Source organism: Trachemys scripta, chromosome 5 (assembly GCF_013100865.1).
Source record: "Trachemys scripta elegans isolate TJP31775 chromosome 5, CAS_Tse_1.0, whole genome shotgun sequence".
Classification (NCBI taxonomy): Eukaryota; Metazoa; Chordata; order Testudines; family Emydidae; genus Trachemys; species Trachemys scripta.
The window spans coordinates 16,097,973-16,123,524 of NC_048302.1; the positions used below are offsets into that span (position 1 = coordinate 16,097,973).

A 25,552-nucleotide genomic window follows, 5' to 3' on the forward strand; every position below is an offset into this window, starting at 1 on the left:
GACTCCCGGAGGCCCAGGCGGCGGGGTTGCGGGGGGGCCGCGCATTGCCCCGTCTGATTGAGCAAAGCATGGGAACAGCGTAGGCAATGGCGGCTGCACGTGGGCTTAGGTGACCCAGGAGGGGAATGGGTGACCCCAGTCATCCCGGCCTCCCCGCCAGGCAGGGCATATGAACACCACCCTCCTCTCCCCTGGAATCCCCTCGGCATTACACTCATCTCCCTAGCAGGCTGCAGTGCCTGTCTGTGCCTTGCCTGCCCGCGATCTCCCGGCCACGCTAATCCCTACACCCCCTTCGCCAGCTGCTGCGACTACTGCAGGGGGCTGCTAGTGCCTAACGAGATTCCTGTGTGTGCTCCAAAGAGCCCCAAAGCCCCTCTCCCCCAAAGAGAGAGCAGTGGGACCCCTTCCCCATAGATTCGATATTCCTTCTCCCCTGTATACAGGGAGGGGGAGGTGATCGATGAAGACAGGCAGCAAATGCCCCCGGGCGCCTATCCCCGCAGTTTAAGCAGCCAAGCAATCTAGGCAACCTCTCCCATCCCGTCTTCATTAGTGCGGTATCGGTCAGTTGGAGAGGGAAGCAGCTGCTTCTGCAAAGTAAGTCAGGAAGCCATAGCCGCAGCCAGCTGCTTCCCTGCCTTTCAGCTCCTACTTTCTGATAAGGTGGAAATACAAACCTCTCTCATTATGCAACCCTCGCTGCATTTCGACACAGCTGTGCACTGGGAACATACAACCTAGAAATCCAGTTAATGCAGCCACCATACCACTTCTGCCTAAGAGAAATGAAATCCACTAGAGAGGGATCTCTATACGGCAGGAACAAGAAGGAGTCTGGTGGCACCTGAAAGACTAACAGATTTATTTGGGCATAAGCTTTCGTGGGTAAAAAACATGCATCCGAAGAACTGAGGTTTTTACCCACGAAAGCTTATGTCCAAATAATTCTGTTAGTCTTTCAGGTGCCACCAGACTCCTTGTTTTTTGTAGATACAGATTAACACGCTACCCCCTGATACTTGACATAGGGCAGGAGAAATTCAGGACCAAGTTTAGCCCCCGCATTTGCGTGAAGTGCTGTCTGCAGCTGCAAAGCCACACTTTGAACAAGAGCCGGCTCTTAGGTTGACGGGATAGGCTCCTTTTAATAATGCTTACTGGTCGTACAGCGGGAGGATAAGTATGGAGGAGAGGCACGGCTTTATAGGATTGCATGAGGCAGCCTTGAGCCCCATATACTACCTTCCCCCCAGGGTATCAAGCATTTTATGCAACTCACCTCGTGCTCGGCACCATGCACCCTATGGCTTGTACCATGCAATTTATTTGCACCCTATGTGCCATGCACCCCATATACTGTCCCTTTCTCGAAGCTGTTAGCCTCTCCCGCCCCATTTTTTACTGCACGTTACAGATCATGCCTAGGACATGCGTTAGGCAGCTTCCCGCACTGCACCCCACACACATGCCCCCCTTCTCTCTTCGCCGCCGCCCTGCAGGCGCATTATGACGGCCAAGCCCCGCCCTTCTTTTCTCACCTGCCAATCAGACGGCAGTCAGCCCCTGGATTGGCGCAGCAGCGCCCCCTTCCACCCACGTGGTGCGCTTCCCTCCTCCGCTGCCCGGGCTGCGCGCAGGTTCCGCTCGCGGCGCGCGCTCTCGCCCCTCCCCGCCTGCAGAGCCGTGCCGCAGGGTGTCCGGCCGGGGGCGCGCGGCGCTGCCAGGGACCTGGCCCGCGGGTGGCAATGGTGGTGTTCGCGGTGCCTGCAGAAGTCGCTGTGATCCTGCTGGATATCGAAGGCACCACCACGCCTATTACCTATGTCAAGGTGAGCGCTCGCTGCACGGGGAGGGCAGGCACCTTGGTGAGGAGCCCGGGCTGCACTCAGCAGGCAGAACAGCCCTGAGACCGGGCGGGTTTCTACAGGGCCGTGCTGGCTGCTGGACTCAGGGAGGTGGGGTCTGCTGCGTGGGGGAGGTGATGGGCGTGAGACTGGCTCGCAGCACTGTAGCATGTGCGGGGTCTGTCTAAACTGTTCAGTTGTTTTGCAACTCCACTAAACGTTGCACTGAAACAATTCTGTATCACTGCCACATCTACCCCCATTAAATGTAAATCTAGACACATTTAGAGAGACTGCTAAATCTAGTCCAGCCCTTGCTTCTCACAGAACACCTACGTTTTAGGAATACCATCTTAATAGACTTTTACCATCCAGCCACAGTTCTGCACCGTGCTACATAAATGCAATTTGTCAAATGTGAGTAGATTACTTTTACTAGAATGCTAACCTGCCACATCCAGTATTCAAGAAACCAGGTCATTTGTATATGCCTCAGGCCCAGTCTTGTTTGCTAAGCTCTACTGTGGCTTAGCGCTAAGAACAAGAATAGTGAATTGAAAATAGGTTAGTGGTTTGGGGGTGACTAGTATGGAATTCCTACACAGCTGGTGGACATGTACTTTAGTTTATTTGATTGAGTTTTTAATATAAATTTTTGGTCACTTTAAGAACCTTGTCACTTTGGATCACAGTTCTAGTTCAAAGGTTATTATGCATGCTGCTCTGTCAAACTCTATCAGGCTAGTGCTCAGAACATGGATGTCTGCAAAAGAAATTAATTAAAAATGAAACAACCCTACTGAATATACAAGCCCAGATTTTTTTCTGTGTTATTTTGACTGCTGCTGGTATGCATTGACAACACAGGTGATCAGAATTCTGATTCTAGAGCTTAACTTGCCAGCAAATCAGGACCTTATGAATGACATGAAGGCAACAGTTTAGTTTTTCATTACTGTTCCAAAACAGATAAATAAAATGTACACCATTGTAAATGCAAAACAACTTCAGACAAGTTAAAAATCCACCTTCTTATTCAGCAAAAGAAGGGCAGCCCTTGCTTATTAGAGGGGGTTTTAATATATCTGTATGCTGGTTTCAGTCAATCAAAATATTGAGTGGTTCCTTTTTTTGTCCCAGGGGTGCTTGTCTCTGGTGTTTGTGAAGCTGGCCCTTCATTATCAATCATAACATAAAATACTCATTTTTTTTAAAGAAAACAAAATCAAGTTTCACCAGTCTTCTGACTGATTACCCCATCACCACCTTTCACCCACTGGCTTTCATGTAGAGTCACTCTTCTAAGATAATATAGGTTTATATGTTGGTATCTTTGTTTTTACCATATACAACATTTTTCTTCTCTGTAATTATGATTTTGGTAGATCACTGATATACCAGGTCAAAACCTTGGGTCTTTAAAAGGAAACTAACTTTCTAAATCTTGCTTGTGTGGACTGTAGGTAGCAGCTTAGTCTTTATTAGGCCTTGTCTATACTTATAAATTTTGCTGTCGTAGTTACGTTGGTTGTGGTAATGGGTGTAAGTGTTCCTTACAGCACATGTATGCTGTCAAAAGTAAACCCTCCTACTGGAGATACAGATACACTAGCAAAAGGCCTTTTTGGCTGTCATAACTACATCTGCACAAGGATGGTTTTGCTGGTATAGTTTTCAAAAGCTATTTTAACCACATTATGTTTTCTCTTCATCAGGGCAAGAGTATTCCAAGAGAAACATTTAAAAATGTATTTCTGAGCATGTTGACGGTTGGTTTGTTTCTCTCTGTGAGTGGTGGTGTAGGAGAGGGTTTGAATTGCATAGACCAGTGGGCCATGCCTTTCCTGGTGCAAAAGACTAACCACAGGGGAGTGGATGGACCTTCAAGTAGTTCTCACGTTTCAGCTTTCATTAATAAAAAAACAAACAAAAAAACACCCTCAGATGCTCTCCGAATGTGATGTCCATGTGGATTTGTAGAGATCTAGTAGCTGAGGTGTGAACTGCCTATTCATTTCAGTAAGTGCCAATTCAAATGCCAACAATATAATTATGCAGTGGCATAGGGAGCTGATGATATATAAATTAAGATGCATAGGCATTTAACAAACAAATGGAGGGCCCAAATTACTTCTCAGGGGGCTCAGCTTTAAAAAATTTGGTAAATGTTGATTAGGCCCTAAAACCAAATAATAATAATAATAATAATAGAATATCAAGGTTGGAAGGGACCTCAGGAGATCATCTAGTCCAACCCCCTGCTCAAAGCAGGACCAATCCCCCAAGAGGTTGTTTTTGTTTTTTTAAAACCCCAGTTCCCTCATTGGTTCAATCCCTGAGGGAACGAACTCACAATCCTGAGTTTAGCAGGCTAATGCTCAAACCACTGAGCTATCCCTCTCCCTAATAGAATACGAGATCTCCCATGTTTAGTTTGCCAGTTTTAAATCCCAATCAGGCTAGCAGGAACCTGAAAATTACTTTTAAGCTGACTTATATGAACTGAGTTAGTGGTCTCTTCACTTTTTACCAGACAAGCGTCCACATGATAATTGAAAAAAAGCCCTCTCTCTTTTGTTCAAACTTTGTTATTTTAAGACCACTCATGAATAGGGCCTGTGGCAAATAATTGCAGATTCAAAGATTTGGGATACTGTTTTGGTTATCTACCTTCACCTAACAGATTTACGGTCACACTCCAATATAAATAGTTTAACTATTCAAATATCTTAGTCACTTCTTAACATGTTAATCAATTGTTAGAAATTATAAGAGTAACAGGTGAGTAGGTTGCTTAAGTTATAACCATCTAGAATGTATTTTGGTGATGTGTTAGTTACCATCAATAATATATGCGACTCAAGTCTCCTGACATGCCTGTAACCTCTACTGGCTCATTAACCATTTATGAATCAAACCTTAATATACAGTAGGACCAGTTTTTCTATAGTTTTCAATGAAAACTCAACATGCTGGAAAGTTTCCAAATATTTTAAACAACTTATTTTATTCTGTCTTTCACTTTTTGTTATTTTTTAGTATCTCTTCAGTAGGTCCCATATTGCACCTAACTATTTCCTGCCAAGATTGGCTGTATTTTGTTACAATTTGAGCTGCACAGAAGTTACCCAGACTTTACTCTTTTCGGCTCCTCTCACCAGTCAGCAACTCCTAACCCGGCGTATGTAACTTGTTTGTTTGGGCCTTCGTCCTCCAGCTCTCTGGGCCTTCCTCCTCCAGCAGCACATCACGCAATGCAGAGTCTTCGTGAACATCCTGTGGAAATATCATTCCCTGCAAATGGGATAGCTGCCCAAGTTTTCCAAGAATGCACCAATGCAAACATAGTTGGGCCATGTAGTGGGTGTGGAGATGCACATTTGGTCAACAATGGGTCGTGCTCTCTGGCTGCCACTTGGTTTTTATAGACAGGTCAGATAAATGTCACAAATTGGCTATTGAAATACAGCTGTAGTCTGCATGGGCACTTACATGCTGAAGAATTGTAGGCCTGAGCCCTTATGATAGGAATTACTATTGAGCTCAGTGGCAGTTTTGCTTGGGAAGGAGTACAAAAATTTGCCCCTCGGTGTTGTATGTCTCTCAAACGCTGAACAAGAGGCGTTACTTTAGGACCCACTGACACTACAAATACAGCCATGTTTGTTTTATAACTGATTTGACACTCATCGGACCTGGTTACAAACCACAAATGCTGTTGAGTTGTGTTCACACAACAGCGTTTTTCTTAACACAACCATTTTAGTGCATCCACACCATAGGTGCTGGAACTGGGGGTGCGGAAGCAGCCCCTGGCTTGAAGTGGATTCCATTATATACAGAGTTCACCGTTTGGCTCAATGGCCCTCAGCACCACCACTATAAAAAGTGTTTCAGCACCCCTGGTCCACACCTCATTGTGTTTGTATCAGTGCATTTTCGGAAAAATCAGAGCACTATCCCAGAATACCTCAGCAAGTGCCCAAAAGATATGCACACAGAGCAGCACCATCCTCACATTGATCAATGCACTCTGGGAGTCCTACTGCACGGAGAGCTAGGGAGAAAGCGGGCCAGACAAACATTTTATACGGATACAGTTAGGGTTACCTGCCAGCTAAGCAAAATTATAATAACTGGTTACAGAAAGACAGTTCATTCCAGCTTAAGCCATTGACAAGGGTAAAATATGGTTAGCTGCCCTTGTTACTTGAGCCTGGTCTACACTTCAGAGTTTTGCCTGCGCAGCTATGTCTGTTTGGGGGGTGGGGGGAAATAAATAAATAAATCACACTTAACTGACATAACTGCTGGCAAAAGCTCCAGTGCAGACTTGGGGCATGTCTACACTATAGACTTAAGTCATTATGTTAGGTCCACTTACAGCCCCCTCAGTAATTACAGATGTCCACACTACCCTCCTTCTGTCAGTGGTGTGCATCCTCCCCAGGGCTTCTCACCTCCAGTGAGGAGATCTGTGCCCAGAGTCCACTCAGCTGCTGTGCTCTACATGGACACTGTCACCCCAACTACACCGACTTAAACCCTACGCCTCTCGTGGAGGTGGAGTTATGATGTTAGCATAGTAGGGCGCTTACATCTGCGGGAGCAAGGCTGTCGTGTAGATACAGACGTAGTTCTCTTTTGCAAGTATACGCTGCATCTCTATTAGGAAGGTTTGCTGTATAGTTATACTGGCAAACCCTTTCGAGTGTAGACAAGGCTATAGTACGTACTACATGAAGCGTGGACACAATCTGTATCTACAGTTAACCAGGTTACTAACGGGTTACAAACCCAGCGGCGATCTGTTGCACCCGCAGGGTGAAGGTAATTATACTTATTTCCTGAAGAATAGAATAGTGGAATCTTTTACAGAAATTGCTTCCTGAAAGGTAATTTTCATTGAATGAAACAAGACTTGCCCCCAACAAAGTTGCTGCCTTCTAGATTCAAGAAATGATATAGTGGGATCACTCTCAAGAAGCGTAAACCCATTTCTTCCTCATCCTGCCACTCATTCTTCTAGTTCTCCAATTTTCCAAATGCATGTATCGTATCTTTGGCCTTAGCTTATCAAATTTGCCAGTACTACTTTTAAATGGTTTATTTTCTTGGCTACTGCTTGTATTTTTAAAATCAAATAAATCTGCCACATGAAGTACACTTTGGCTCTAATAAAGCTTCCCTTAATAGCTTTATTATGTTAATTATTGCAATATGGCACACATTGCTCATTTTCCCTCAAAGAAGCTTCTAAGCTGCATCTTTTTGCAGCTTTAAGAATGGTTGCCACTACTCACTCAATTCCATTCCCTTCCACTTCACTGATTAATTCATAGCTGGCCACTATAAACAGCTGCAAGAAGATTTTTTTTCCTGGTCTCAATTGGATTCTCCAAAGAGGATTTTATTATAGAGTATAAATGGCTTACTCCTTAGATATGTCCCATCATAGACTTCCCAATCGTTTATTTTCAATCTTCTTAGAGAATATTCAGATTCCTGTTGTGCTGTAATTTCGGCAGATGATATAATTAAATCTGGTTCCACTTCCATCATTTAATTCACCGAACTCTATTAATCTACAGAGAGTTTTCTAATAATCTCCCATATTAGAATCCCATTAGTAAGGAGCTGAGCATTTCAGCATGCTTTAGGGATTTAGGATTTTTGCATATCCTAGGGCAGGGTTGTCAGACTCATCCTCTGCATAGGGCTGACTTCAAATTTTAAATTCTGGTTCATGGGGGATGGTATGAATTTGGGGTTCTGCACTATCCTCCACCCACAGCAGAACTTTCACTGATGTTATGGGAGGTTTGCATAAAGATCAAGGGTAGAATTTGCTCTTTATATAATTAAGCCTCTAATTTTAGTATTTTGTTTCTACTTTTGTTGTCCCATTCAATATCCGCCATTCAATAGGAAGATAGTCTCAATTTTAGGATCACTGCTAGTTTTGAGTTTTTTCTCTACCCTCCAAGTCTGTTCTCTCACTCTCTCTTTATATTCCCTTCGCTGCAACAACTAACCCTAGTTCCCAACCCCTGGAGCATCCTCCCATCCCTTAGATGGATCAGCAATGAATCAATCAATGCTAGCATTCACATGTTGTCACTGGGCTTAAGGTAGAACCCCAGTTAGATGAACGGGGTGTGGGAGATCATATCTATCATTGTTTCAGGCAGGCTGCAGAATCAGGAAGACAAAACTGCAGTGGTCAATTTCTGTTTATATTTGAAAACCTCTCTTTGCAATCACAAGGGCTAGACACTTTTTTTTTTTTTTAAATGACAGTTGAGATTTTGCATCATACAAATGTTGTCATGGGGGATACATAAATACATCAAGCCAGCTGCATTTTTGACACATCTGTCACAATGGATACTTTTTATCCTGTTTTCCCTGTTGAATTTAAATGGGCATCAATTTGAAATCTAGTCACTTTCTAAAAATGAGATAAGTAGCTTCAGATATTACTCCTCACCAGATTCCCTTGCAAATTTTTGTAGTTTATAGTATTTCTCTCCCCCTTACTGCATGGGAAAAAAAAAAAACAGGGGAAATTGACTAGACAAAAGTTTTGTCCATTACAAAGTACTTTCAAGGGCACAGAGTAATCAAACTGAAGTTATTTTCTTTACTCTTTTTAGTTATAGTAATCTTAGAACAATAGTAGATAAAACAAATCAGACAAGCATTTTTTTAATTGATTTTTTTTGTTTTGTTCTTAATTAAAACTTGAAAAGCTTCTTACTCACCTGGCTGTAAAGAGAATCTTCAGAGTATAATCCAATCCAATGTAGTCTAGATCAGTGGTTATCAACCTTTCCAAACTATTGTACCCCTTTCAAGTGTCTGATTTGTCTTGTGTACCTCAAGTTTCAGCTCACTTAAAAACTTACAAAATCAACATAAAAATACAGATGTGTCACAGCACGCTATTGCTGAAAAATTGCTTACTTTCTCTATTTTACCATGTAATTCTAAAATAAAATCAATTGGAATATAAAAAATATTGTACTTACACTTCAGTGTATAGTATACAGAGCAGGATAAACATGACATTGTCTGTATGCAGTTTTAATTTGTACTGACTTCGCTATTGCTTTTTATATAGCCTGTTGTAAAACTAGGCAAATATCTAGATGAGTTTATGTACTCCCTGGAAGACCTCAGAGTACCCCCAAGGGTACATGACCTCTGGTTGAGAACCACGGGTCTAGATATTGTCTGACTGAAATAGTTGCACCAAGAAATTAAGTCAACACTGACGACTAGTGATAATTGTTTGAACAACATTGAAGGGGACATGAAAAGGAGGAAAAATAATGGGTTTGGGCCCTCTTCTTCTGCTTTGATACATAAAGACCTGAAACATTTAGTTAAAAAATAAACTTTTTGAATAGTATTTCTGTACAACCACAAAAGACTCTCAATAGTGATTGGAGAATTACGGACATAACTTGAGCCTGAAAGCAGAGCAGTGGAGATGGGAAGTTGTTCTTTAGTCATGCCGTTTATAATGGCACTGAAGAGTCTTAATTCCAATGACTACAGAGCACTTTAGAGAGAGAGTTACCTTAAAGATACAACACCCTCCCCATTCACAACAAACATCCCTGGCCAATTTATCTCTCCTCAGTCTTCACCCTGAGGTCTTCTAGCAAAATCAGGGCAGACCAGACTAGACTTGACATTCCTGACTTTTCAAGGTAAAAACAAGCAAAAAAACCCACTTTCAGGCGCTCGTCATGAGGAAGGAAAAAGGGGCAAAACCTTACTTTAAATTTATTTTTCTGCATGTCACCTTTAACAACTTCACTGCTGATCATTGTATTAGCAGTTTATTCAGCTAGTGTGCTTTTCTGTTGTATTTGGCTCTTCTGTTCATTAAATGGACATTAACACAGGAATAAGGTTGAAGCGCTAACTGTGCAATGTTGTGTTCAGTATGTTTCTCTCCTCCCATCGCTGTGCAAATTGGCCAGAGGTCCTGGTTTGTCAGGACCGTGCTGGTTCTCTGGAGATGCTATAAGGTCTTGGCAGACTATATGGAAACACACATTCTGCCTTGGTTGTAACCCAATCAGTGCACTTATACAGGGCCCCTGACCACTGGGTGTGGCAGGGAGGAAGCCATACACACACCCAAACCCGCCTGGGAAGGGTGGAGGGTCCCCCTGTGGGCTGTGGTGAGAGCCAAAAGGCTGGAGCAGAGAGCTGGGCCAGCCCCACAGGACAGGACCCGCCGCATGGTGAGTGCAGAGCGGGCTCACACTCCAAACCCAGGGATGCAACCACCCATCCACTGGGAGCAGAGAAAGAGTGTGTGTGGAGGGGGGGGGGGGAGGAAAGAGAAGAGACCCAAATGCTATAGTGCACTGCACAGGGTCCCAAAATTCTTTAATCCATCATGGTACCCGGGTGTCTCAGAGCCGCAGGTTTTTTGTTTGACACAAACATCACATAACTGAGATGTCACTTTCACCAGAACAAAGTACAGTAATTGTCCAGCTGTGAGAGATTGTGTGTTATAATCTGACAGGGCGGGCACTGTTTGTTGTATGGTTGTGCAGTGCCTAGCACAATGGGAATGAAACCTCTAGATGTTACGCTCCGGCAATACAAATAATAGTCTTAATGGTTTATTTGATGTGTAATTGGTAGCATGACACAGAAAGAAGAATGGTGGCAGTTAGCAAGGTCTTTTCTTTAAAAGCTAATGTTTATAATAGGAAAGTAAAATAACTTAAACAGGGATAAACTTCCCAGCTCCATCCAAGGACATTCTCTCCTCATCCCCATAGTCCTGACTGGGGTCTGGTGGTGCTACTGTAATACACATGATTAGAGATGAAAAGGCTCACTTGTGTTTCTGTTCACCCTTAAGATCCCATATCATGGCTACAGTTCTCCTCTCACTTTTTTTTTTATGTTTGCTTTATTTCACTTAGAATTCGAAATACTGTCCAGTAGAGCTCACTTGAAAGCCTAAATATAGGGTGATGTAAGACTTTCTTAAAAGACCAGTTTAAAAATACGTATAATTCTCTAGCTCAAATCACAAGTCAAATTTCATTTCTAGAATGACCTAAGAACAAGGGCCCCCTTTAAAATAGGGAAATAAATTCTTATAACTTGTTAGTTCTGAGCGTACGAGCAGTCAGCCTTGAACTCCTGTGCTTAGGAGTTGAAAGTCATGTCGTGTTATTTGAAAGATCTTTGGACATTCACTACGATGTCAAATATGACACATCTTTTCATTTTCAGAATAGCTTGGCCATTATTAGCATAGCTGTACTTCAACTGGTCCCTCTGCAATATTAAGTGATTGCGGCTACATAAGCACCTGTTTGGCAAATCTGTATTCACTAGCTTGCTTAAGGGGGCATCATCACTTTGAAAGGAAAAAAAATCACATTTCTGCCAGAAAGGTTTGTACCCATTAGTACTAGTGTTACATGTAACACCTGAGATCACTACAAGAGAAAAAGATCAGCGGGGGGGGGGAGGAATGACGCATCTCTTCAGTTCACTTCCTTTGTGCATTTGACAGAACAGCTTGATTCTCTATTCCCTTGTACTATCAGCTATACCATGGTGAAAATATCCTTCTAAACATCAGCAAGAGATCAGAAAAAACATTATGCTTTTTTACACTTTTTTTTTTTATAATTTTAGGACATATTGTTGGAAAGCAGCTCTATCAGAAATTGGACCAACTTCTCTTTTTGAAGTCTTTTCATTGTTACTAATACAAGACTATCCATGTACATAATGCTTTCACTTGGTTTTCAGTAACCCATCTACTTCTAAGCACTTACTCGGATCACCTTGAGCCACACAGCACTTTGTGGTTCTGTTGGGTTCCTCTGTGCCATCAGGGTTGGGGTTTGTTTTAGTCATCGTTAACAATAGTTACTGAGCATTTCTATCCATTTCAGAGAGTTTTAACTGGTTACTAATGCCTACGGTACACAAAGTGACGAATTTTTTAAATCAGATGTGCAGTATCCCTGTAAGTATCCATGACTGTAAGAGCACAAGTTTAAATGAGTCCTGTGTGTTTTTGTTACCAGGACACACTATTTCCGTACATCAAAGATAATGTTAAAGAGTACCTACGTGCGCACTGGGAAGAGGAGGAGTGCCAGCAGGACATCAGCCTTTTGAGGAAACAGGTGAGTGACTGGAACCATGTTATGTCTTGCAAGGGTTTACTGCCTGTCAAGGACTTCAGGTCACTCAGAGCTGTGGCTGTTTTTACTAATCGCATCATATATTTGTGAAGTAGGAGGAAGAGTTATCACTTGACTTTGAGGAGCACTTTCCTTCTTTCTGAGCTTATTTGTTTTTGAACTTACAGAGTGTGTCTGTCCCTCAGACATTCCATGGATGTATTTACCTGAAGGACACATCTGCTGACTGATGCCAGCCATAAATAGATTCAAATCCCCACTTACAGGGTACAGTAATGTGAACACAAACTAAACACACATTTTCCATCCCCATTCCTTAAAATGCCACACTGGCTCTGTTGGGCCAACACAGGAGTAAGGTCCAGAGCCTAGAGTCATCCACTGAGAGTCAGGGGAGCTCACATAGTACTGTGATGGGTACAGTATAAAAACCTACCTAGGTAGAACCACCTGCCTCAGGCTCCCAGATGTTTAAATTCAGGGGCTGTTAGCTGATCTCTGTCACAACAGTACACTGGTGGAGATGCAGTCTTCACCTCTGAAATTCAGCTGTACTGGAGCAGAACAGGAAGGCCAGCACAATTCTAATCAGAGGCTGGGTGCTGTGAATCTGTTCTCGCTGAGAACGTTCTTTCTGAAAGCTCTTTGTGGAGATCTGGCTGTATATTTAGCACTTGATCTAAGCAGATAAATTTAAGGACTTATTCTGAAGGGTGCTGGGCACGCTGGCTCTGATCCAGTAAAATTTAAGTACAGGAGTAGTCCCATGATGGGACTTCTCGTGTGCTAAAAGTTAAGCATGCGTTTAAGTGCTTTGCTGAATGGCAACCAGAGTGCTCAGCACGTTGGGCTCGATCCTGTGACCTTCTATTCGTAGCTGGTTATGATGATAGAGTCAGAAAACCTACCTCTATATCTAAGCTCACAGAGGAAATCAGTAACAGAGCTGAGATCTGACCCCAGAAGGTCCTGGGTCCTGTGCTTTGACCACTAGACAAGACTTCTTTCTCAAATAGGATACAGGGAGCACATAAATAGAATGATATTAACATCTGTTTGTCCAGGGCCAACATAACATTAACTTTTTAGTTTATTTTTTTTTAAATGGTAGTGGTTAAATGTAGAATCTGAATGTATTCCCCACTACCCTGTAACTATTTTAAAATCTAGTTTGAGGCTTTATCCATGAAACTTCTATTTAAATATACACAGTCTTTATGCCACATTTTATGCATTCCTTTTTTATTAAATTAATCTTGGAGAGGACTATATATTTCCCACAAATCATTGTGGTAATAGTGATTTATATTTAGGATTAAAGCAGTGTTGAAAGCATTTAATGTGCTGTTCAAATGGTAAGTATTGTTCTTTTTTTGAGAACCCATGTTTTTAATAGATTCAGGAAATCTGACTTTCCATAGCTGGTTAATGTAGGATTTAGGTGAAACCATTTTATTCTAGCTCTTTATTGGTGTACATTGAAATTTGTCCAGCTGGGACAGTATCTTATAGATGGAAAAAGGCTCCATATTTAAATGCAAGACCAAGATGTTTAACTAACGTCCAAAATGGTTTTGGGTCAGTTATAAATACTTGGGGCCTTTATTTCACATTTTAAAAAATGAAGAATGTAAGATTAAATTTAAGTGTTTGAACTTAACTTATGTCCAACCTTACGTAGTAGGATAACCAGTGTTCAAATTAGGCTAGTGCAATTTACAATTAAAGTGCATGCTTCTAGACCCCAATTCCGGTAAAATTCCCTATTCAGGAAAGCTATTAAGAACCTGTGTAAGCCCAGTTGACTTCACGTGTGTAAAATTAAGGACGTGTTCAAGTGCTGTCCTGAATAGGGATTGACTTATGTTCAACTGCTTTCCTGAATCAGGGCCCTATTCTGCAATCTTGGGTCACCTTTTTTGTTCATAATTTCAAGGCTGAAGAGGATTCCAACTTGGATGGCGTTGTGCCTATTCCTTTAGAAACTGGAAATGGAGAAGATGAAGTGGAACAGGTCATCCAGGCTGTAGTAGACAATGTGCACTGGCAGATGTCCCTGGACAGGAAGACCACAGCATTGAAACAGCTGCAGGGTCACATGTGGAGGGCAGCCTATGCAACTGGACGCATGAAGGGAGAGTAAGTAACTCCTGGTCCTGAAAGTTTCCTTGAAGTAGATCTTTTATATTTTGCTGAGCTAAGTTTCTTGGACGTACGTTGGAGCCAAGTAGTTACATAAGGGCTGGAAGGTGACTGGTCGGAGCAGTGTAGTGCTGTATAAAAATGTAATCCGATTACTTCTTAGCTGAACAGTAAGCATGGATTACTATGGGGACTTGAGCCTAAGCACTATCATGGAACCAAATTCAGCCAGTCTCACCTTGAATGCACAGTGCAAAACTTATCCATGATTTGTGGTTGATTTTACTCGTGGATCTAGGGAGCAATATTGTAAAATGACTTTGGGAAATTGTAAGACCCTGGGATTCAGCTTAGTTTACAGTAGTCGTCCCAATGAGTAATGGGAAAACTTGAGGGGCCAGGGAGTGTGTTCCTCCCCCCCGTATAAAATGATCACTATGTTCAGCAGGTACGTGCTTGCACATTTGAGCTCTTTGCTGTTATTGTCACCAGTAAACTGATACCAAGGCAAGATGGCAAACACTAACTCACAGGCTCTATGGGAAATACAGAACCTGAGCAATAGAAACTTGTGAGACTACACATCGTGAGGAAACTGGAGCAAGCAGTTCTGCTCATGTGATTAAGAGGGCTGTCTTGTTATGTTTGCAATATATATCTCCTATTATTCAGCTGGTAAAACTGACTCTCATTCACTTAGCAAGGGAAATTGAAAGCACAAGTTTGTAATTCTCACAGTTTAGAGAACAGCCCTCCTTATTTCAAACCATTTATCCAACAGTTAGAATTCATTTTGGGACAAGGTGGATAGACAAACCTAAACAAGAAACTGGGGAGGAGTTGGGGGAAAGCACAAAAAGTGAGATTAACTCCCATCGGTCTTTGGGACAGGTACTTTCATTCCTCTCGCTCTCTTGGATATTCATCTAGGCATCTCACAGTTGCTGAGAGTGGAATGGCAAGTCGAGCTCTCCATCTCCACTGATACCTGTTTTTTCCAGCAAACAGGTTGCTAAAATACTTGTGACGTTCTGCGGAGTGAGAATGACCAGTCTCCAGGTGTTTTGGGTGTTCCTTGCACAGAGAAGAGAGAAGGGAAATAGAGAGCTCAGGGGAATGGTAGAAATCTAGAAGACAAAGGAAAAGTATTGTAGTAAAAAGGAGGATGGGAAGCAGGAAGAGACAGTGCAAGTGTTGGGATGGTTAACAAAGGAAAAACCCCATTCAGCTGTTTATGCACTCTACAGCATACCAGACTTCGTTTTGGTACAGTCAGCTAATGAACACTTTCGTTCAGGATCATGCTGAAACCTGGCTTTTGATTGTCTGCCAAGATAAAGGCTAGGAACAACAATCCACAAAGGAGCCATTGTGGAGCAGACACTCACACCTTGCACACAGCCACCTTGTCCCCCGTTGCGTTAGCAGCTGAAGTGAAGTGCCAGTATGGGCAGGTAGCACACATACAAAACTTGTCAATGTGCAATTGAATGCTTAAGAGAATTGTACAGGAGCGCTGAAGGCTCCAGTCCTTGCACCTCACTTACCACCACCCCTCCAAGGAAAAGCAGCAATAATAGAAGAATAGGACCGTGTGATAATGAACTCAGACTTGCCCATCTGTGAAGATCAAGTTGCTGCCTGAAGTCCAGGAATCCCTTCTGCTTAGCAGCCAGAGCTCTCAAAACCTCGAGACCGTCGCCCAACGACGGAGACTGTGGGAAAGCAGCGTGGGTAGAGAAACAAGCCCTGATCACAGATCCTACAGACCAATCACCTGGGTTCACCATGCGGGTCACAGTGAACCACATCAAACCCTCACACAGGCAATGCAATTACCTACTTCAGAAATGAAAAATGGACAGCCTGATACACCATTGTGGAGAAAACACCCAAACCATAGGGGGAGGGATAGCTCAGTGGTTTGAGCATTGGCCTGCTAAACCCAGGTTTGAGTTCCATTGAGGGGGCCATTTAGGGATCTGGGACAAAAATCTGTCTGGGGATTAGTCCTGCTTTAAGCAGGGGGTTGGACTAGATGACCTCCTGAGGTCCCTTCCAACTCTGATATTCTATGAAAAATCTAGTGAGCCGCTGCCCTCTAAGAGCCTTTTCTACAGGGACAGCTTGATTCATTCCATGGCACCGGAAGCTAATAGAGTGGATGACAAACTTGGACATGGACCTTTAATGGTGCTTTTCAGGTGGCCATATGAAAGAGGAGGACTTATTGTCTGAATCTTAAAATTTGTCTCTCCTTGGCAAGTAGGGCCTTGGGTCAGTTCCCTGGAATTTCCCCTCTTCCTCTAACCAGACTTGGCACATCACAGTCTGAGACACAGGAATTAAGCTTGGCAAACAAAAGCATAAGAGGGGGCAAGTTCCTATCAGAGATCTGCTCTGTTTGAATTTTTTTGGTTAACTGGTACCAAAGTTGAAGTTGTTGTACTGAAATGTCTTCTAAATAACCAGCAAAGGTTTTGTATAACCCCTCAAGTCACGTGGCGTATTGAGCATACGGTAGCAAAGAACAGGTGAGGAAGAGGGAGTTACACTATTGTTAATGTACTGTAAACAAATGTTCAGAAGGAAAGTGTATTCCTTTCCATCAGCTCAAAATCCCCCATTTCTTCAGATGCCCAGCTCCCATTCCTGGGCCTGATATTGCCCTGTCTCGCATGCTGGGCAGTTGTTTGCACCTGTACTGTGTGGCTGTCAAGTGCTGCCATTCTGACTCGAAGGCATTTTACAGCCCCACTGCACAGGTATAAACCCACTCCAAATGCAGCTGTTCAGATCACTTTCCTCGCTCGTTGCTTCCACTAAAGCATACTGCTCTGTGTGTCCCTCCCCTGGTTCGTCTCCTTCACCCCATCAAAACACACACACACACACACACACACACACACACACACACACACTCTCTCTCTCTCTCTCTCTCTCTCTCTCTCTTCATTTTTAAGGGCCTTCCTGGCCCATCCCTGCCCTCTGTCATCTCCCATACGCTATCAAGGTGTTGACCCCACTCTGCCAGTAACACCAGTCATCTTCATCCACTTTACGTTTTGTCCAACAAGCACTTTGTGCTTTCTCACTGGCCACGTTCCACACAGAACGAGCTCTCATCCACATCTGCAAAGCCACCTCATTACCCTCCTTCAAACTCTCTTCTGCTGCCATGCCTACAAAGAAAAACTCTGCAGTTATTGGGCAGCTGCTGGGCCGAGACCCCTGCTTATGCTGACCAGTAGAGTCTGTTACCTTTTGCTCCCCGAGTCAGTTTGTTGTCTCCATCTCTTGTCTTATACTCTGATTGCAAGCTTTCTGGGGCAGGGACCATCTTTTTGTTCTGTGTTTGTACAGCACCCAGCACAACGGGGCCCAAACCTGTACCTTGCTATAAATTATAATGGTGTAAGGCAGTGGAGAAAGAAGCTATTGTCAAAGTCCTAGCTGCATCATTAGTGATTTTTTTCTGTCAATCTTAAAACTCATTATTCCGTTAACAACCTAAAAATCCAATCACACAAGGCTGAAAACTAACTGTTAAGTTACCCCCTTTAACAAAACCTGCACTGATTTCTCTGTTTTCTTTTACCAAACTGATACAAAGCACCTACCGATCATCAGACTAGGGAACGGATTGTAAAACGAAGCTGGAGCTCTGCTGTGTGTTGCTCTTTGGATAAGAGCGGATGTCGAATAAACACCGTTACAAAGGTGTGATACGGGGGTACCGTGTCACCTACTGGTTAGTCAGATGGGCTCCACTCTCCTGTTGCCGTCAGTTGGTGTGGCTGTGATGATGGAAACACTATTGTGGCATTTTTCAACCGTCCGCAAAGCTGGAGTTTTGGGGGGGGAGGGTTTGGTGCTTAACTATCAATAGATCTTCTGTCATTTCATCCCTGATGTAACTTTTGTTTTCAGTGGAGTTAAGCCAGGGATGAAATTGATCCATGATTATTACTGTAAAACTAAAGAACAAGTCCCCATAAATGGAGTAGGTCTGATCTGCATTTCCCCCCCTGATTTGTTCTTTAACCCTGAACATTTCATAGGAGCTGCATCAACAGATCCTAGGGGGCTGCATTCTCATTTCATTTCCACTTTTGCCCCCCAACCTTGCCTGCTGAAAGCGTTCAGAACCAGGAAACTAAGCTGCTCTTTAATGGGTGGGAATGAGAGGGGGTTGCTCCTACTAATTACTACTAGCATGGGAATGAAAAACTATTTTATGGGACAATCAGGCTTCAGACTGAGAGGTCTGTTAACTTCCTTAATCCCTCCAAATGTCAGGCTGGTGGGTGCAGAACATCTCTTTCCTTTAACATGTAAGGAGCTGGAGGAGAAGCCTCAGCCAAGTGTCTGAAACAGATGTTTGTAGCTACTTGCTGTTCAGTAATCAGAATAGATTGCTCAGTCAGAGTTAAGAGTATATTATTTGTTACGGAAATAACTTCCCCAGTGGAGAAGCACTGAGCAGCTTTTAAAACCACCACCAAAAAAAAAAAAAAAAAAAATCCATCCGGTAATAGAAACGGGCAGTACTAGGTTTGTCTCACACAGTTTGTCCGCAAGTTGTTAATACCTCAATTATCCTTCACTGCAGATTCTTCCAGGACGTGGTTCCAGCCATTAGGAAGTGGAGGGAAGCAGGAATGAAAGTGTATATCTATTCTTCAGGGAGCGTGGAGGCCCAGAAGCTTCTGTTTGGATACTCGACAGAAGGTGATATTCTAGAGGTAGATAAGATTATAGCCTTCTTTATAGCTTCTCCATCTGCAAAACGGGGATGGTAGCTACCTTCCCGGAGCTGGGGTGAGGATACACTGGTTCGTGCTGGCGATGTGCTAGCCATTAATATTCTTTGATGCTGTAAAAATTAGAAGTGTATGATGGGTGAAGAGAAAGTGGCTTGAGCTGCAGTTTTCATGTCTGCTACAATTTCAGAAACTGCATTCCCGTAGTTGCTTTTTCAGTTGATATTGTGCACTGATATCAGCAAGAGCCTTTCCAGTGTGACAGTGTCAACACAACAGAAAGATCTCGCTTTCCCCTGCCCCCACTCTTAAAAAGAAAGAGAATCCCCCCTAATTAAGCAGTCTCTCCAGAAGAGTCTGGATACACTCACTGCAAGCCAACCCTTAGGCACTGTGCAAAGCCTATCTCCACAGCTTGTAAATGGATTTTTTAAGCCATTTTTAAGGAAAGGTGCTGAGAAAACTACACAGCTAATGGGGCCCCGCTGCTCTGGAAGCTCTTTCTGTTTGTTGTATCATTGAAAATGGTGTGTATTCTCTGGCTGGCCCGTGATCAGAGCCTTGTTTGTTAAATTCCCCTCACTGCATTGGTAGGAAGAGGGGATACTGATTAGGGTTCTGTAGTTCATTCTCTGGGTTCTAGAATTAGTATCCTCCTCCAAAAGCCATGCTCTCTTCCATCTTTCAGCTCTTCGATGGCCACTTCGATACCAAAATAGGTCACAAAGTAGAGAGTGAGAGTTACAGGAGGATTGCCTCAAGCATCGGGTGTTCAACTAACAACGTTCTCTTCCTGACGGATGTCACTCGAGGTAGGAGGTCTGGCTTTCCTGCTTTTCCCCACGTTGCAGCAGAGGTGGAATGTGCTCTCTAGCTGTACAGCGTTAAGCACTTGCCACCGCCAGGGTTGGAATGTCTGCACATCCATTGCACGGCTCCTTTCTTAAACTTTCATCCCATCAGGTAGCCTCACTTGGTGTGTAGACGGTGTCAAGCCAAGGGAAATAGGGCAAGCATTTAACCTGGGGCTGGTCTACATGAACGTTTGGTTTGTGGCAAGCTGGGGTGCAAAGGGAGTAGATCAAAGCAGGCTAGGGAACTTTTGGTGCGCAGCAGCAGGGTCCACGTGGACACTTACTAGGGAGTAGATTTACACCCCAGCTTGCCACAACCTAGGTGTTCAGGTAGACAAACCCGGTCTATCACCAGGAGCCTAGCACAGGCCACTAAAACTGGGTGCAAAGTAGTAAATCTGTGTCTGTGTGCAATTGACGAGTGTCTACAGGTGTACCGGCTCAGCCTAAAACTACGAATAAGGGTTACTGTATTTTATGCTGCTGTTACAAGCACCCTCTTCAGAGGACCTGATTCTCTGCTCTACACCGTAGGCAATCATTAACAGCTGTGCAAAGTGGGTGTGACCTCACCCATCATGAGGCAATAGAATAGGGATCTGCAACCTTTGGCACGCAGCCCATCAGGGAAAGCTGTTGGTGAACTGGGATGGTTTGTTTACCTGCAGCGTCCGCAGGTTCGGCCGATCGCAGCTCCCACTGGCCAGCACATCCCTCGGTCCACGCCACTTCCTGCAGCCCCCATTGGCCTGGAACGGCGATCCGCGGCCAATGGGAGCTGCGATCCGCCGAACCTGCGGATGCTGCAGATACACAAACCATCCCGGCCTGCCAGTGGATTTCCCTGATGGGCTGCGTGCCAAAGGTTGCCGATCCATGCAGTAGAAAGTCAGGTCCAGAGAGCTTTTTTCGCTCACCTTTTTCCTTACATAAATATAGCATAGTTTCTAATGTTATACCAGCATAACCCCCCAAGTAACTTGGTTCAGAACATATCCCTTAGTATGCTTCAAAGGTAGCCCCAGATTAGGCCTCTAAGCAGTGTATTCATTATGGAACAAATGAGTATATTTGTCAGTATATCCACAATCCTTAATAAAGAAATGGAAACTTGATACTGGAACACAAGCAGTGGAGGACAAGACAGAAATCCTAAAGGGAAACTTAATTCTAACACTAAATTGTCAGATTTTGCACTCCCCATTTCCCAGGCATTCAGGTTCGAGTCATCAATAAACTGAACCCGCACCTCATTTTTATACCAGACTATCACAGGCGAGAATATTATGGAGGAGTCTGGGATTAGGATGCTCTCCAGGAATTTACTTTCCTGCTGCTATGACTGAGGCCAAACTGGCCTGTGTTCTCAGCCCATTTTTCTTTAGAAACTTCCCCCCCATTTGAGAACACCACTGCATTCAAATATATTGATGACATAATGTTCCCTGGCCTCCTACAGTAGCCTAGTGTTCTGCTCTTTTCACAGTAAGGCAACAGAGAATTATTAAAAAGAGAAAATCCTGGTTACCTCAGAACAGACACGGGAGGTATTTGTCTCACTTTACTCAGCACTGGGGAGGCTCGGATGGAGTAATGTTTCCAAGTCTGGGTGCCACACTTTAGGAAAGATGTGGACAAATTGGAGAGAGTCGGAGAAGAGCAACAAAAATGATAAAAGATTTAGAAAACCTGACTTATGAGGAAAGGTTAAGAAAACTGGGCACAATTTAATCTTGAGAAAAGTAGACTGAGGGGGGGACCTGATAAGTCTTCGAATGTGTTAAGGACTGTTACAAAGAGGACTAAGATCAATTGTTCTCCTTGTCCAGCAAAGGTAGGACAAAAAGTAATGGGATTAATCTGCAGCAAGGGAGGTTTAGGGGAGATATTAGGAAAATTTTCTAACTAGCAGGATAGTTAAGCTCTGGGATAGGCTTCCAAGGGTGGTTGTGGAAGCCCCACCATTGGAGGTTTTTAGGAACAGGTAGAACAAACGTATCAGAGAGGGTCTAGGTTTACTTGGTCCTGCCTCAGCCGAGGGGGTTAGATTTTGACTTTGAGCTCCCTGCTAGCACTACTGTTAAATAAAATTGCACTGCTGTATGGAGACCCAGTTTGATTCTCAACCTCCAGTCCCCTCATGCATTCTAAGATGCCTCCCAAAACTGGGGAGGCAGAGGGGTTAGAGGAGGCACATGTTGACTTGCCCACCAACATGAAACACCAAACTAACTGTGTTAGCCTTCTTGTTTCCTAAACTCTGGTCTTTCCACAGAGGCAAATGCTGCAGAAGAAGCAGACATGCACGTGGCTGTGGTCGTGAGGCCAGGCAATGCAGGGCTAACAGACGATGAGAAGTCGTATTACAGTCTGATCACGTCTTTCAATGAACTGTTCCTGCCTTCCTCCACTTAGGAGAACTTGTGCACCTGCACAATAGACCAAACTACACCCGCTGGAATTGTCCTTGTGTAATCTTTAATTATATTGGTAATAAGAATTTTAAAAAAGATATGACAGGATCCATGACCGGCTGCAGAAATTGATTTAAGTATTTTGGAGGGGATTTTTAATGCAGTGAAATTGAGGCCTGTCAAAGTCTGTTGGAGTTGTGAGTGGTGCGAGAAGCAGTATCCATGAAGCCTGTGTTCAATTAGCTTTCCTATCAGGGAATTTATTACTACAGGGTGACTGTTTTCCCAGCCAACCACCAGGTAATCTAGTTGTGAAAATCCATGTGACAACATTTGTCACTTAAAACCAAAATATTCTGTGAACAAAGAATTTCTCACGCTCCCACAGACTTGAATCTTATAAGGAAATATGAACTTCCCCCCTTCCAATAAGATCTGTAGCTCTCATGCTGGAAGTTAAATTAAGCAAAATTAATTTAAGAGGTTAGGGTAAGTATGTTCGGGATAGCCAAAGATAAATGTCAAATGTGGACCATGAAGTTTGGATGCTGCAGCTTAGATCTGCCACAGAGGAGGCCAAGTTAAATGTAAACCTACTTGTGATATTGGGCTATGTGCTCCAGGACCTGCTGCATGCTAAAGCCAGATTTCTATTTATTTCAGAAATGTAGCACTCTTAGCAATAAGCCCTGAAGTTTTCCTTAAGCAGCCAAGAAAAGGTTTCACCAACTTGTAGCTCAGCTATTAACTAGACATTATAAAAGACAGTTCATGGCTTTGGCACTACCTGCTGCATTTGATATCAATGAATGATTACAAAAATACAAACCATGTAACAGCACCACTTAACCTATGCCACTTTATACTGTGTGGTAAATAAAAGTACAATTGTCTTCTGCCTAAAATTCTGGCATTTGCATTATCCCACCAGTGCCCAGCCTCCAGCATTGGTGGAAGGGTTTTCTTACCTATAACCTTCTAGCTCTTTCCTTCAGTGCTGCTACACCCTTCCCCATTGTTTCTTGTAGGCCACGTGAGCCTTCTCTTGGAGAGGAATTAGTGTGTTACACTCAAAACCTTCCTTTGCTTTCAGTAGGAGTTCTGTATGGGGTAGAGCAGGAGCAGCAAGTAGGCTACTTGCTAACAGCAATCACCACAGGTGGAGCACAGTGCCTAAGGGTCTAATTCATCACTACCTTTCACTTGTTATAAGTCCCTTGCACCTGTGGGTATAAAGCACTATCCAATCAGAATGGTAGTGTCTACAGCTGTGAAGAATGGGTGTAAAATAGCTTAAAGTGCGAGGCAGTGGAGAATGGCCTACAGGGGATCCTTTAACTCAAGGAACATCAAGCATTCCCAGTAAAATGTACCCAAACCCTAGCCTCTCTTGCTTGTGCAGAAACGGTAGCGATGGATGCTACTGCATATTTGGTCATGTGCTTGTCTTTGTCCTTCACTGTGCATGTTTTACCGGCACAACTGGACTGTTTACGTTTTTTTTTAGCTAATGATCTGAAACATGTCAAGTTTTACAACTTTATCTACTTAAACACTGTATGAGAAAACTACAGAAACGCAGGCTTAGAGGAGCCAGAAATCCTTACTTCTGCCCATGTCATCCTACCAGCCCGTGCATCCAAATTCATGAGCAGAACAGGCAGGAAGGAATTTTTTCATAGCGAATCTGTATAACGCACAGATTCCACATTGGCCAGCATCCTTTCTGCCTGTCTGGGATCAAAGAACAGGTCTCCACCTAGCCTGTGTGTGGGCTGCCCCCTGCAGGGGAGAAAGTGACAATTCTAATACCATCAGCCATGGCAATGGAGGAGGTTTAGATACTTCCCAGTGGTGGGGGCATTTGATTCTACCAGGACGTGCCCCCTGCAGGGAAGGGAAAAGGTGCCATGTTCTGCCCTAAGGACCTGCCATCCCAGAGAAGTACAGAAAGCAGTGACACACTCTCTACTGCCTCTCAGGGGGCCCCACTGAGCCAAAGCAGCTGGAAATAATAGGTTAGGTACCTGGAGGTGGAGTGGACTTGCTCTTTCCCCAGAATGTACCAGACAAGGGTCAGGTCCTGGCATCTTATAAGCATTCATGTGCATGTAGAACACAGCTTTCCTTCCCCGTGAGATCTGTTCATCAGCAAAGAGACCAAGGGGAAGCTTTGTAGGGTCAGGTTACGATCAGAGGTGGGAAGTGTGAACATATCCCCCTGCTCGGACTGTTACTACAGCCACTGAAGCCAGGAGAAGGTAGGTGAGGGAGGGAAAATGAAGATCCTAGGGTTGCATGTTGGGATGAAAAGGTGCATTTCCCCAGCTTTCATGCCAGTATTTCCCATGTGTAACTCTAGGAAGAGTTTGTGTGCAGATTACGATGCTCCTTCTAATCCAACCCCAGATTTAAAAAATGAGATTTAAAAATAATAATGATTTTTGAATTTGTGGGTTTGGCAATACTGTGCCTGAGAACTAGAAAGTAAAATAGGCTTATCTGTTCCACTGCCCAAACATGGGCCCTGAGCCTGCATTCAGTAGGGCAAGTAGGGCCCATTATGTCCAGGTAAGAGGATTTCTACAGGCTCTGCACCAGCCTGTACAAATAGATCCAGTAGCAGGACTGGGCCTTAACTAGAATGCCAAGATTAAATCAACATTATAAATGCCCAAATAACATTTGTAAAATGCTGTGGCAGGTCCGTGTTGCTAGTAACACAGAGATGGTCTTTGCAAAAAATAAAATGCATCTTGACAGCACATCCCTTTAAACTGGGATGGCAGGTCCTTAGGGAAGTAGCTGCTCAGTCTGGAGAGGGAGACCCAGCTACTCTGAACACATCTGTGGCCAACTGCTTAGTTAAAGTGATCTGAGCACACTGCAGAAATGTACCAGATTCACAACGGTTACTGCTGTAGCCATATCTGCATGACTGACTGGGCATTGGATTTAGGTAAAGTTGATGTGTACCATTGTATCACGATGCAAAGTGACTATCCGCTCACACCTTGTTCCATTTGTCATAATGAAACTGTATATGGGGGGAGGGAAGAACACTCACTCTTTCCATAAAAGAAGTTTATTTAGTGGTCATGTTTCAGTGTATATTAGTTATTGTTCAGCTGTACTGAAATGTGCTATTAGAAATACTTTAAGAAATGTACAGTACATCACCAAAAGCCTGAAATTCAGCTTGGATTGCATATTGTCAGTGGAAAAAATTCACAAACTTCATTTTTTTCTTGATAAAATTTCAAAATATAAAATGATAAAACAAAAGCATTATTTGATTTAAAAAAAATGTCTCAGTGGACTATTTAC

General features: G+C 43.5%; 1 protein-coding gene across 1 annotated transcript; it reads left to right on the plus strand.

The window, feature by feature from the left end:
- Positions 1 to 1,618: 1,618 nt before the first annotated feature.
- Positions 1,619 to 25,320, plus strand: ENOPH1 (enolase-phosphatase 1). The gene is made up of 6 exons (XM_034772914.1): positions 1,619 to 1,832; positions 11,933 to 12,034; positions 13,989 to 14,191; positions 18,807 to 18,939; positions 19,646 to 19,769; positions 22,087 to 25,320. The coding sequence occupies exons 1-6, from the start codon at positions 1,749 to 1,751 to the stop codon at positions 22,224 to 22,226; spliced, it is 786 nt and encodes a 261-aa protein (XP_034628805.1). The 5' UTR covers positions 1,619 to 1,748; the 3' UTR covers positions 22,227 to 25,320.
- Positions 25,321 to 25,552: the final 232 nt, after the last annotated feature.